This window comes from Aethalodelphis obliquidens, unplaced genomic scaffold, assembly GCF_003676395.1.
Source record: "Aethalodelphis obliquidens isolate GAN/ISIS:26980383/991018 unplaced genomic scaffold, ASM367639v1 scaffold75, whole genome shotgun sequence".
Lineage (NCBI taxonomy): Eukaryota > Metazoa > Chordata > Mammalia > Artiodactyla > Delphinidae > Aethalodelphis > Aethalodelphis obliquidens.
In genome coordinates, this window is record NW_020838019.1 from 4,185,500 (window position 1) to 4,197,905 (window position 12,406).

At 52.1% G+C, this 12,406-nt stretch overlaps 1 protein-coding gene across 2 annotated transcripts; it reads right to left on the reverse strand.

Moving 5' to 3' along the window:
• Positions 1-322: 322 nt before the first annotated feature.
• On the reverse strand, positions 323-11,467 carry SNX20 (sorting nexin 20). Of its 2 annotated transcripts, XM_027092156.1 has the most exons (5): positions 11,229-11,466; positions 8,412-8,530; positions 5,126-5,264; positions 3,509-3,660; positions 323-2,243 (listed from the first exon to the last, which is right to left on the reverse strand). In XM_027092156.1, exons 3-5 carry the CDS (start codon positions 5,253-5,255, stop codon positions 1,575-1,577), a joined length of 951 nt encoding a protein of 316 aa, XP_026947957.1. In that variant the 5' UTR covers positions 5,256-5,264; positions 8,412-8,530; positions 11,229-11,466; the 3' UTR covers positions 323-1,574. The 2 variants fall into 2 exon arrangements, with proteins under 2 accessions (XP_026947957.1, XP_026947959.1); XM_027092158.1 differs by lacking the exon at positions 8,412-8,530 and having other exon boundaries at positions 11,229-11,467.
• Positions 11,468-12,406: the final 939 nt, after the last annotated feature.

Below are 12,406 nucleotides of genomic sequence, written 5' to 3' on the forward strand. Positions count from 1 at the left end.
TTCGGGACCACACTGTGTGTGTTTAGACCCCAAACCTGGGTGAGTACCAGTTTGCAGTTCCAGTTCTAGAGTCCGCACTCTCCACTCAGTGTCAAATTTGATTCATGCCTTTCCTCACTGTCCCTTTCTACAAGGCAGGTTTATTCTACGTGGACCATTACATTGGGAGTTAACTCTTTTTTGTCTCCCAGCTTTTTGCTGGAAACGCCTACTAAACTCCCCACGTTGGGCATTTTTTTTCTTTCTTAGTGAATATTTGGTGCGTCTAACAGTTGACAGCAGCATTTTGTATTTGATGAAATGACTTGTAAAATCAATATGATCTTCTTTACTATTACAAAAGAATTGCAGCTCTTTTTATTTTTCCGTTTAACACTTTAATTATCCACCTGCCCAGATTTCCAAGAAATCCAATCTCTCCCACTTAAAGTGTCCTTCTCCTGGAGTAAATTGAGATACTTGAAAACTTTCTTTTTCTGAAGGTGTCAGTCTGTGTCTAACCTCCAGGAAGGAGCCTGGTTGGGCCACTCCAGGTGTTGCCACATGGTGTTGCTGTTGAATATGTTCAGTGTAGTTCAGTGAATGCTTGCCCACTGCTCTTTGCTGAGCTAGATCTTGGTTCAGGCCAGTGTGGCGCCCCAGGTTACGGTTCCCAAGTTACAGCCTCACCCTGATAATAACCTCAGCCACATGGTTTAGATCTTCAGGGACTACTAGCCTGATAGGCATATGGGGTCCAAACCAGCCTGTACCATCAACTCCTGCCCTGCGCTGAACCCAGGTCACTGGCCCAGAATCCACTTCACCTGGGGGGCCTGACAGCAGACTTCGGTTAAGGGCATCCCAATCCATTGTCCTTCAGATGGGGAGGCGTCGAGCATTCAATCTCTTCTACCCAGAGGTCCCACCTCCTGTCAGGGCTATGTCTACGTAATCCAGAAAGTCCATTCAAGGGACAGTTGCCTTACAAATGGAAACCAACCCCAGGCAATGATTGCTGGTTCTAGCCCAGGATCCTCTCACCCTTCAAAGGATGACGTATGGCTCATCCTGGGGACAAAGCTGGCTTTGAGGAGCAGTAGGTGACCTTTTGTCTTGCTGAGTTGGGCCTACCAGGGAAGAGCTAGAATACTTAGGATGATAGGTGGGAATACTTACCAGCAAGGTTGAGGGGGAGGAACAAAGAGGAAAGCCTCAGGGCAGCTAAAGAGAGATGTCTCTGAGGAAATGGATCAAGCTTTGTCTGTGATGTGCAGTTTAAACCTCTCCTCCAGCTACCTACAGAAACCCCAGTAAGGTTGATATGACTCTCCAGTGTTTTGGCGGCTGGGTTTGTGGTTTTGAGACGAAGTGGGCCTGGCATGAAGGGGACACAGGACACAAGTAGAGGCTTCCAAGGATGCCCGGAAGCATCTCCGCTTAACATAGATGGGGAAACGGAGGACCAGAGGAGGGGCTTGTTCAAAGTCATCCCACAAGCTAGAGCCCAAAGTGGCTCTTTCCGCTCAGAATCAACCCCCAAAAGCCCACGAGCCATGGTGATCCCCAGTTCTCCAGCTTCCCCGGGGAGTGGCTCAGTACAGATACTCTTGGACGGTGAGTTCCTTCAGGGTGAAGCCCCGGGGGGCGGGCTTCCGGAGCTGGTTCTCCTCCAGTCTCTTCTGCAGGGACACAAAGTCCTTGCCCAGCTCGTAGGCCAGGCGGGCCATGGCGTCCAGCAGCGGGGCGTAGTAACGGTGGCCCTCCCGGGCCTGCAGGCACTGCAGAGCCCTCTCCCCGGCGGCGAAGGCCTCGGCGGGGCACTCCAGGTCGCGGTGGCACACCAGCATGGCGCACAGGGACGGCACCATCATCACGGGGCAGTGGGACGTCAGCTTCTCCTGTAGCGGCACCGTGCGCACCAGGATGTCTAGGGCCTTGGTGTACTGCCCCGCGCGCAGGCAGCCGAAGGCCTCCTTCAGCTCGGGCCGCGTGAGGAAGTCGATGAACTCGCGCGAGCGACGCACGCAGCGGATGGCGTAGAGCAGACCTAGGTACTCTTTGAGGGCCAGCTTGCGCTCGGAGATCATCTCCGAGGTGAAGTTCCCCATCAGGTGCTTTTTGGGGAAGACGACATCTTCGATCTCTTCCCGGAAGGTCTTTAGGAGTTTCTTCTGGAGCATCTCGAAGTCTGAATAACGCCGTTCCAGGATGGCTTTGTCGCTGTCAAAACTCCCCGTCTGGATGACGACGATTTGGTACATCTGCGGTGCAAAGAGAGAGGGCCTTTGACTACACTGTCACGGAGGGTTTGAACTGACAGAGAGAGCCCGGGAAATAAAATAACGATGACCTTAAAGCATACCCTGGAAATGGGGGCTGGTTTTCTGCAGTTCTGTTTTAAATTGCCATTAGCCTTTGCTGAGCTGTAACAGCGAATCGTGACAAGAGTCAACCGGAGAATAACAAACACAGCGACGTGGAGGCATCCTGGGGCAGAAAGGCCATACAGGAACCTGCCGTGCGGGGGACCTGGGGCGTTCTTGGTTTTAGTGGTCAAAACTGGGCCTCAGGTTCCTGAACTGGGAGGCTTGAATTAATAAGGTCTGTGTTTTCCAGGTGTGGAACTCCTGGGAGATGGTTTTAGGTGATATACTGGCAGTGATGTTATAAGTAAGAAAACTCTTCTCTTCTCTTCTCTTTCAAGAGAATGCTGATTAAGGGCGCAGACTGCCTGGGTTATAATTCCAGCCCACCACGGTCTAGCTGTGTGGTTTTAGGTAGGTACTTTAACCTCTCTGAGCCTCCGTTTTCTCATCCAGAGAATGAGGATAGTAGCCTGCCTCACTGGGTGAGGATTAAATGAATCAATGCACTGAAACCATGACGTGCAGTCAGCACTCAGGGTCAGCTATTATTATTACTCCACTCCCATTTGGGGAATGGTGGGGGGCAAAGAAAGGCTGTGTGGCTCTTCCATAGTCATTAACCTCTCCCCCAACATAGGCTGAAATTCCATTCCAAAGAAAAACAGCCCCAAGCCCAGCTTTCCGCCTGCCATGGTAACCAGCTAGAATTTAATAACAGCCCTGAGCTTTCCTTGTATTTACTTTTATAATGACCTTTTCTTATGCCGTGTGATACTGGTTTTCCATTTAAGGTATTTCCCTTTGAAATAAATCCATTCAGTGTTTTTAAAAAGTGATCCACTTTAAAGAAAAACTGAGGTACATAATGAAAATGATATGAGGATATCAAAAACAATGAAGAAGGGACACAGATGATAATACCGGGTAACATGGGATTAAACTGGGCAGTTTGCTTCTTAGCCTTAGGCACCTTGACTCTCCAGTCGTCACGGTGCTGAGCGTGAAATCTCACTTTTGGACCATTTTTTTGCCAGAAGACTTCTGTGAGTTAAAGTGTGTCAATCCATTTCCTGGTCAGGGAGACTGAGGTGCAACCAGCCTTGCCCAGGGCCAGGAAGGAGGCCGTGAAGGCGCGCCATCACTTTTTGGTCTTTGCTTACCACAAACTTGGAGACTGTCCCCTCCTCGATGCGGGCGGAAGCGATCTCGAAGAGCAGTTTGACGTGCTTCCAGCAGCGTTTCTGGGTCCGCCAGTACTCCTGCAGCTCCCGTGTGGTCATGCTGGAGTTGGAGCTTTGGCTGTCGTGGGCATCTGGAAGGACCACACTCTTAAGGACTAGCACAGGTCAGTGTGCTTTGGGGGCAAGGACTTGGGGAGATGGCTGGGTCTGTCTGGGATGAGCCGTGGGAATCTGGAAATGCTGTGATTATCCCTCTCCTCCATTCCACGCTGGATAGGCCCAGTCGGGCATCAGTCAGACCCCTACACCCAACCTGGCTGAATCCATCTCGCCGTGGGCAACCTGGAAGAGCCCAGCATCCCCAAGAGGCTCCTTGGTTGTGAAATGCAGTGTGTTTGTGGTACGTCGTCCACTTCTGCCTGTTGTGAAACCCCATGCTCCGGAAGAGCAGGGATGTGGCTGGTGGCTTCCCACCCTCCCTACTGTCGGCTGAGCGCACACCAGCGGATGATGGGGGGAGCTCTGAGGATGCTGGGCTCCAGGTTCAGCCTGGTCGGCCCTTCCTCTCTCCTCTCATTTCCCACACTCCCTGCTTTTTCTTGCACATACCACTTCTTCTGCCTCAAATGCCATCCTCTTTCCCTGCCTCAAAAAGTAAGCGTTTCTTAAACCTCACTTGAGCCCTAGGCCATTCTGAGAATCTTGGGAAAGCTTAGAATCCTTCCTCTCCCCAAACGCACAAACCACTGTACATTTTATTTCAAGGGACATGTGTCCCAGGAGCCCTTCTCCAATGTGTCCTTCAAGACCCAACCCATATATCATTTCAACTGCCCTTTGGTGTTAGAATGAGAGCCTCCCACCTTGTCCCTGTGCCTTTTCCATGGCATCTTACATTGTTTTCTACAGATCCGTTTCCTTACTAAACTTGAAGGCCAGCACGGTGTTTGACTGTTCCTGCTTCCCCAGTGCCTGCACAGGGCCAGGAGCAGAGCAGGCGGTCAGCCAGCACATCTTGAAGGGTTGCATGCACATGGCAGATGTTTGCTCCAGGAGCTGGTGCTATAGCAGACACTGTCAGTGCCCGGCCATGCCCCCTCACTGGCATTGACTGTTGTGGAACATCCCACTGGCTTCTTTCGGAAGCACCTGGGACTCTCCCCGTGAGGGCTTTCTTGGGCCATTGCAGCACGTTGTGGAGCGTACCTCTGCCAATGGAGGATGGGACCAGGGGATAGCAGGCTGGCCTCCTCGCCGCCGGGATGGGACAGCTCTAAGGTGTGATCCATACGGTCTCCCAGACAACCCCCATTGGGACAGAGCCCGAGTTGCCCACAGTGGTAATCTTTTCATCAACATCCCGTACTGGTTTCCTGCCCTTCCCTTCCTCGGTTTCCCACTCCCCTGCCATACCTCCTGGCCTTGTCTCCCGGATAAACCACTTGCACCGAATCCCTGTCTCAGTGTCTACTTCGGGATAACACAAGTTAAGTGAGCTGCCCTGTTTCTCACGGCATCCACTGAAGTATGCACATTTGTATTTCAAATGTCTTCGAACCTCTATCCCCCCGACCAAGCCCCAAGCCTCAAGCCCACCTAAGTGCTCTTCAGGTCCTGGACGTGGGAGGTCTGGGCCAGGGGCTGATGCTTTCGGCTTGGTCCCTGCCATGCACTGGGCTATGGGTGTTGTCCATCCAGGGCTCCTGGCGTGCCTGGGACTTGCCATGCTCCAAGGCTGCCAGGAAAACAAGAGAGAACAGTGAGTGCCCACTTGTGTTGGGGTTCCTGGTGGGTCCTGGTGGGTTCCACAGTCCCCACTGCTGAGCACTCCACTGCCCACCTAGCCATCCGCCCGACTGTCAGATGTGAAACCTGGGCCTGGCCCTTTGCTGGACTGATCGCTCCCAGGCTGAGCACGACCTTCTCTTAGAGTTAGCATCCTTATATTATCGAGTTGCTCTGAATTTTAAATGAGGTGACTTTAAGCAAAGGTAGTAGCTTAATGATGACTTGAGAGAGAGCTGCTGGCTTGTCCAGAAAAACCAATATTTCATTTCATATTACACGTGTAAACAAAATCTCAGTGTCCAGAGCAAGGAGGCTGGAATGCATCCTTCCCTTTTCTCTCCCTTCATCTTGAAGCAAACATTTACTAACAACTTGTTATACCCACTTCACATACACGCAGGCTCTTCACAGCCACTATCTGATGTGACACCCACGATAATCTATCGGGACTCCAATAACAGATAAGGCAACCGAGGTTTAGCCCGAGTCACGTGGCTCGTGAGCGTGACCAGCCAGCCAAGCCAATGCCTGTGGTGTGCACGCTACACATCCTGCACTCAACACCCACCCCCTCACTTCATCTGAAGCTGTGCGTGGTAGGAGGTTTTTGTCTCCATTTTATGGTAAAAGAACTGAGACTTTGAGCTGCCCAGGATCGAGAGCTGGTAAATGGTGGGCAGGGCACCAACGCAGGCGGGTCTGACTTCAGAATCGTCTCCCTGGTACTCAGGGGAGGGTGGGCAGCGGGAGTCCTGGGGTTCATTTTATGCATAACTCTGTCTGTGACCCAGGTAAGTGAACAAGATGAGCCGGTGCCTGGAAGTTATTTAACTTCTCTGAGCCTCAGTTTCCTGCAAAAGGGGCACAATAACCTTCACGAAGCTGGTGTGAGTGTTAAGTCAGGCACCAGATCAGGGCTGCGCACACACCAGATACCGTATTAGTCCCTTTTATTAGTACCTGACCCGTGATAGATGCTCTAGGAAATATTTGAGAAATAAATGGCTGAATGAAGATGTGAGTTGGAACACAAGTTAAAATGTCTGAGACAAATTAGAAAAAGGGCCAATTAAAACATCAGCTCAGGGGCTTCCCTGTTGGCGCAGTGGTTGGGAGTCCGCCTGCCAGTGTAGGGGACGCGGGTTCGTGCCCTGGTCCGGGAGGATCCCACATGCCGCGGAGCGGCTGCGCCCGTGAGCCATGGCCGCTGAGCCTGCGCGTCCGGAGCCTGTGCTCCGCAACGGGAGAGGCCACAGCAGTGAGAGGCCCGCGTACTGAAAAAAAAAACCAAAACAAAACATCAGCTCAGATGGAGCGAGTAGCTGGGGCACCATTTAGGCACAGAAATTCAAAATAAGAAGGGTGCAAGTGACCTGACCTCCTTCTTAACGTGCTCTTGCTGTGTCAGGTGAAAGGAACCCTGGGGGCATCCTCCAGGGGGCTCTGTGCTGGTGTCCAGTGGGGGGCTCTCAGGGACCCTCTGTCCAGCCTCATCCTATATAGATGGGAAACTGAGGCACAGAGCAGGGCATGGCTGGACCAGGGCTGCACACGCTTGAGTACCCTATAGCTTTCTCCCCTTGAGGAGTCGGGTCTTCCGTCCTGACCAACTGTGGGTCCGTAGGCAAGTTATTTAATATCTCCAGTCCTCGGTTTCCCCACCTGAGAGGTGTGGCCACCAACCCTGTCCTAGATGATGGATGGCTAGGAACAGGTTCCCTATATTCTGGTAGGTGCCCAGGCAAGACAGCAAGTGGTCCACACACTCTTACCCAACGGATTTCGGGTAGCCAGGACTCTTGGGGGCTCAGTGATTCCTGTGGGCACTCCTATGTACCTGCTTCAGTTAGCTCATCTGTAAAATGGGTGATGGCGAGTAGAATTGGCCTCAGTGGTCCCAGCCCTTCCAGCTCTGCTGTCTTGATCAGGCAGCTGGGGCCAGGTCAGAAGCAGGGCACTGTTTGCCCAGAGACCCCATGAGACCCCAGGAGTGATGGCCTTGGCTGGGTATCCCAGGAAAGACCTGGCAAAGCTGAGCATGAACGCAGAGCTTAGAATAAATATCAAGTTCAGCAGCCAAAGCCAGCTCCCTTAGGTTTTCTTTCATGGGATCGGCTGAAACTGGAAAGCAGCGGAGAGAAAGTGGTCACTGGTGCATCTATGGAGTCTCTAGTCCTCAGTTTTCCCGTCTGTGAAATGGGGAAAGCAATCTTGTGACTCCAAGAGCTCCTTGGGGACAGCTGTACATGGTGTCCTGTGGGCCCTTCCCTCCCATTTCTACACCCCACAGAGCAAAGATTTCTAGGCTTTACGACAAAATATGACAAGTGTTGGTACTCCTGGCTTGAGGGCCTGTCCTTGGCCCAGCGGACAGCAGTTGCCCAGCCCCTCCACCATCCAGCTCCGGGAGCGGTCACCCTTGCTCCTTCCTTCCCAGGTGCCCTGAGCATCACTTCTCCCTCTAAGGGATGCCTACCATGTCCAGGCTTCTTCTGATGGGCACACAGGGCCCCCTTCGGAGCCCATGCTACCTCTCTGAGGGGGCAGGAGGGGACATTCCATCAGGGGTGAAACTCCAGCAGAGTAAAGCACCCTGGTCCAACCTAGGAGACAGAAGATCCTAGACACTGGATGGGCACGCTCCCAAATGTAAGCATATATCAGAACTTCCTCAGGGGCGGGGGTGGAGGTGGAGGTGCCGAGGGGCAGACTTCCTGCTCCCAACATCAGAGAGTCCCATCTAGCAGGTCCTGCGGTGAGCCCTGGATTCTGCATTTTGCACCAGTCCCGAGGGCTGTGCTGATACAGGCTTTCCCTGGTACCACTTTTTGAGAAACACAGGTTTGGTAGATTATTCCTCAGGCTCAAGAGAGGTTGGAGAAGCATCTGGTACTTCAAAAGGCATTGATGAGATGGAGGGTCGAGGAGCTGCTCCCTGCTCTGCCCCAATGCGCTGAGGGGAGTCCTGCGTATCTGTCACCAACCCTTCTCCCTACCACCCTGCCCCCAAGAGGTAGCGAGGGACGGTTACAGGAGGCGGGGGCTCAGGCCACAGTGGGGCAGAGGCCCACTGAGCTTGGGGTCAGACACTGACCTGAGGTCTCTGGTCCTGTGCGTGTCCAGGGGTCCAGGAGGGATGTCACATGGCCCCCTTCAGCTCTCTGTTCCAAGCTCTGGGCGAGCAGGCCAGTGGCTGCCACTTTGCTAAGTTCCCTGTATGAAAACAGGAAATAAGCTGTGTGACCCGCTCCTGGTTGCCCCAGCCCATTGGCTGATGAAAGATGCTAGTGAACTCAACTAACAGTCTGAGGCCGCCCTGCTGGGCAGGACCTAGCATGGCAGGGCGGGCCTGGATCTCAGTTCCCACATCAGCCTGTCTGACCCTCAGGGTCCTTGACAATCTCTGGCATTTCGGACCTTAGTTCCCAAAGCTCTTTAATGTGCATTATCCTACCCTACTGAGCTAGGCATGATGGGGGCCATCCTGCTCTAAGGACAGATGGGGAAAGTGAGGCTTGGAGCAGAGAGCTGGTGGGATGCAGAGCCAGGGCCGGATTGGGGGCGGGTAGACTCAGAGTGCCTTTCTCTGGCGGAAGCTGCATCCCACATGCCAGAAAGTACCAGGGAAGCCAAACCTCTGGGCAGTTACATGATTTGTAGCCAACCGTATTGTGGCCTGAAGTGCAGGAGGCTGGAACAAGACAAAAAATTAAACCTGTCCTGCTCCCCCCCCACCAAGAAGTCTACCATGTATCTCTCCGGACGCGCAGGCTCAGCGGCCACGGCTCACGGGCCCACGGGCCCAACCGCTCCGCGGCATGTGGGATCCTCCCAGACCGGGGCACAAACCCGAGTCCCCTGCATCGGCAGGCGGACTCTCAACCACTGCGTCACCAGGGAAGCCCCCTTGCTTTTCTTTGTAATTTATCACCTACTAACAGACCCCAAAACAATAGTTTCATTTTATTCATTTTTGAGTTTTATATTAATTGAGCCACACATACTCTTCGTATGCTTTGGTGCTTTGCTTCTTTCATTCCGCATTTATGTGAATAAGATTCATCAGTCTTTGTGTGTCGCTAAAGCTTTTTCCTTTTTACTGCTGTATTGCTACGTTACTTGAATATATCAGTACTTACCTTTTTTTTTTGTCTATTGGTGCACCTTTGGGTTGTTGCTAGTTTGGGCCATCATGATCAGTGCTGCTGGGAATATTCTTACACATTCATCCAATGCACATATTTATCTGGAGCGAAATGACTGGGTCTCAGAGTATGAATAGCTTCAGCTGTACTCAATCATGCCAGACACTTTTCCTGAGTGGTTGCGTCATTTTGCAATCCCACCAGCAGTGTATGAAGCCTCTAGAAGTTCTGCATCCTCACCTACACTTGATATGGTCAATATTTTTTGTTTCAGCCATTCCAGTGGGTGTGTAGTGGTATCTCGTCATGGTTTTTAGTTGCATTTCCCTAGTGACTGGTGATGTTGAGCATCTTTTCGTGGGCTTATTTGCCATCCTTATATCCTTTTTGGTGAAGGATCCTTTTTGATCCAAGTCCATTGCTCATCTGTTTGATTGGCTTCTTTTCTTCATGGTTTATAGGTGTTCTTTATGTATTCATGTGGGTATATGTGCTTCTCAATAATATCTTTCCCATCCTATGGTTTGCATACTCTATTATAACGGGGTCTTTGGATAAATAGAAGTTGCTAACTTTAAAGCATTCAACTGTGTCAATCTTTTCTTTCATAGCTGGTGTCATGCCGTAAGACCATGGACATTACTCCTTTATCGTTCTTTCTGCAGCAACTTCACAGGCCGCTGTGAGGCTTAAGATGAGTTAAGATGCTCAAAGCACTTAGGACGATGCTGGTATCTCGTAAGCACTGTACAAGGGCGGGCAATTCTTCTTTTTCTTCAAACCTTTCTAGTTTGCCTTTCTTACTTGCGGCAGTATAATGCCCTTAGAGTAAGTAGATTTTTGTGTATGGTGTGAGGGAGGAGGTCCATGTTTTTCCCCACATGTTCACCTACTGGCCATATTTATTGAAATGGCCGTCCAATCCCACTGCTTTGCAGTGCCATCACTGTTATAAAAAGAGTATCCACACATGTCAGGGTCTGTTTAGCTCAGCGGAAGGGGCATCAGTCGTGTGCCTCTGGCCTGCTAGCTGATGAGCCCCTGGGGTACAGGGGCCGTATCCCGTTCACCTCCACCTTGCACTGCCCCATAGAACACCTGGTGTGGCGTGGAGATGCAGGCTCTGTATAGAGGGAGGCTAGAACTCCGTCTCTCCTCCTCTCCGAGTCCTTTCCTGGGCCTGGAACCTGCGAGATGCCACCGTAGACTCTGAACCCTTCTCTGCAGCCCTGCGTGCCTCTCACCCCCAGCCAGCAACCATGGGGAAGAGTGTGTAGAAGCCACTGCTTCCTCTTCTCAGGGTGGGAGATGCTTTTTGGAAACCCCCAGATGCGCAGGAGCGTCTGGCCTGCATAGGAAGGACCTAGCTGGACCAGAGTAACCAGGAGAGGCCACACTTGGCCACCTGCCGGGTGTTGGCTTTTCTCTGCAGGACAGGGCTCGAGGTGGCAGAGGACCTCTATATGTCTACAAAGACAGGCAGGGTCCCGCTGTCATGGTGGCGGGGGGGGACAGGAATGGGCATCCCCGCACTGCACTACTGAAGCCAAAGGGGACACCAAGGGGCCTTGGGAACTCAGGAAGGGAAGTGCTGGCAAGTCAGAGTCTAGGTGTCTTCCCTAGAATTCACCCTGCTTGGACCCTTCATTGGCCTCCACCCGCATTCCAAGTAAACCCAGACCCCCCACATCCCCCCGCTGAGGCCTCCATAATCTGGTGGTTGCTCCCTTCTTAACCTCATTCGCACCCCTCCCAGCATCACTTACCACACACCAGCCATCCGGACTGCTTTCTGTTCCTCAAATGTGCTTCACAGCCTTTGCGCTTGCAATTCCTTCAGCCGTCAACGTCCTGCTCTCGGTTCCTTCCATGACAGCCTCTTTTCTCTCTCATCCTCAGGGTGCAGCTCGATTGTCTCTACTTTGTGCAGCCCTCCTTGACCCCCCGTCAAGAACTATCATTGTTTCGCTTATTTGTTTACTTGTTTAGTGCCCGTCTGGGACGCCTCGATCACGGGGACTCGGTCTGTGGCAGCGTTCTGTCCCCAGTACCCACCGCAGCGCCTGCCACCTAGCGGATGCTCGGTAATTGTGTGAATGAATGAATGAGTGGGCAAACGCAGAGAAGTGGAGATCGGGCTGGGACTCCAGATCCGCCCTGACTCACTGTGCGACCTGGGCAGGCCACTGTCCTCTCTGAATGTCAGTTTCCTTAATTGCGACATGAGATTAAGTTAAGCATCCTCCCGGCACCAAAGCATTCCCCATTGGGCAGATAACAATACAGTAAACTACCACTCACTGCTGCTCTGGGTGTCTGACAAGCTTGGGACTCCAACACTGAAACGCCACGTTTGAGAAATTCAGTAAGAATTGATTGATCACAGGCGCGCCTCCACGTGTCTGGCAAAGAAAACCCAAACTGGTGAAGTGTTTGTTCGTAAGTAGGTGATGAAAAACCTGGTCACGTCAATCTTGTTTTTCCATAGCTGGGTATACAAACATTAGCTTTTAAAAAAATCTCAAAAGTTCTTAATACTGCAGGGTTTTAAAATTAGGGCCACAGACAGAGTGTGCTGTGGGGCACCGATGTGGTTATACTGAGACATAGCAGAGCGACGGGTGGGCCGGGGGTGGGGTGGGACTGGAGTGTGGGTTTCTATTTCTATACTGCAGGCTGGGGAGACACCTCAGCCCTTCCTGGGCCTCACACAAGCTCTGTCAGTCCTTCTGATCTGTGTAAGAATTCATGGCTAAAATGTGGAGAAAATCTAACTTTAATTATCAGCAGGACACAAACATCTTGTGTTCCTGGGAGATCTGTTTGCTTAGGTAAAAGGCTTTGGGCTTCCCTGGTGGCGCAGTGGTTGAGAGTCCGCCTGCCAATGCAGGGGACACGGGTTCGTGCCCCGGTCTGGGAAGATCCCACATGCCGAGGAGCGGCT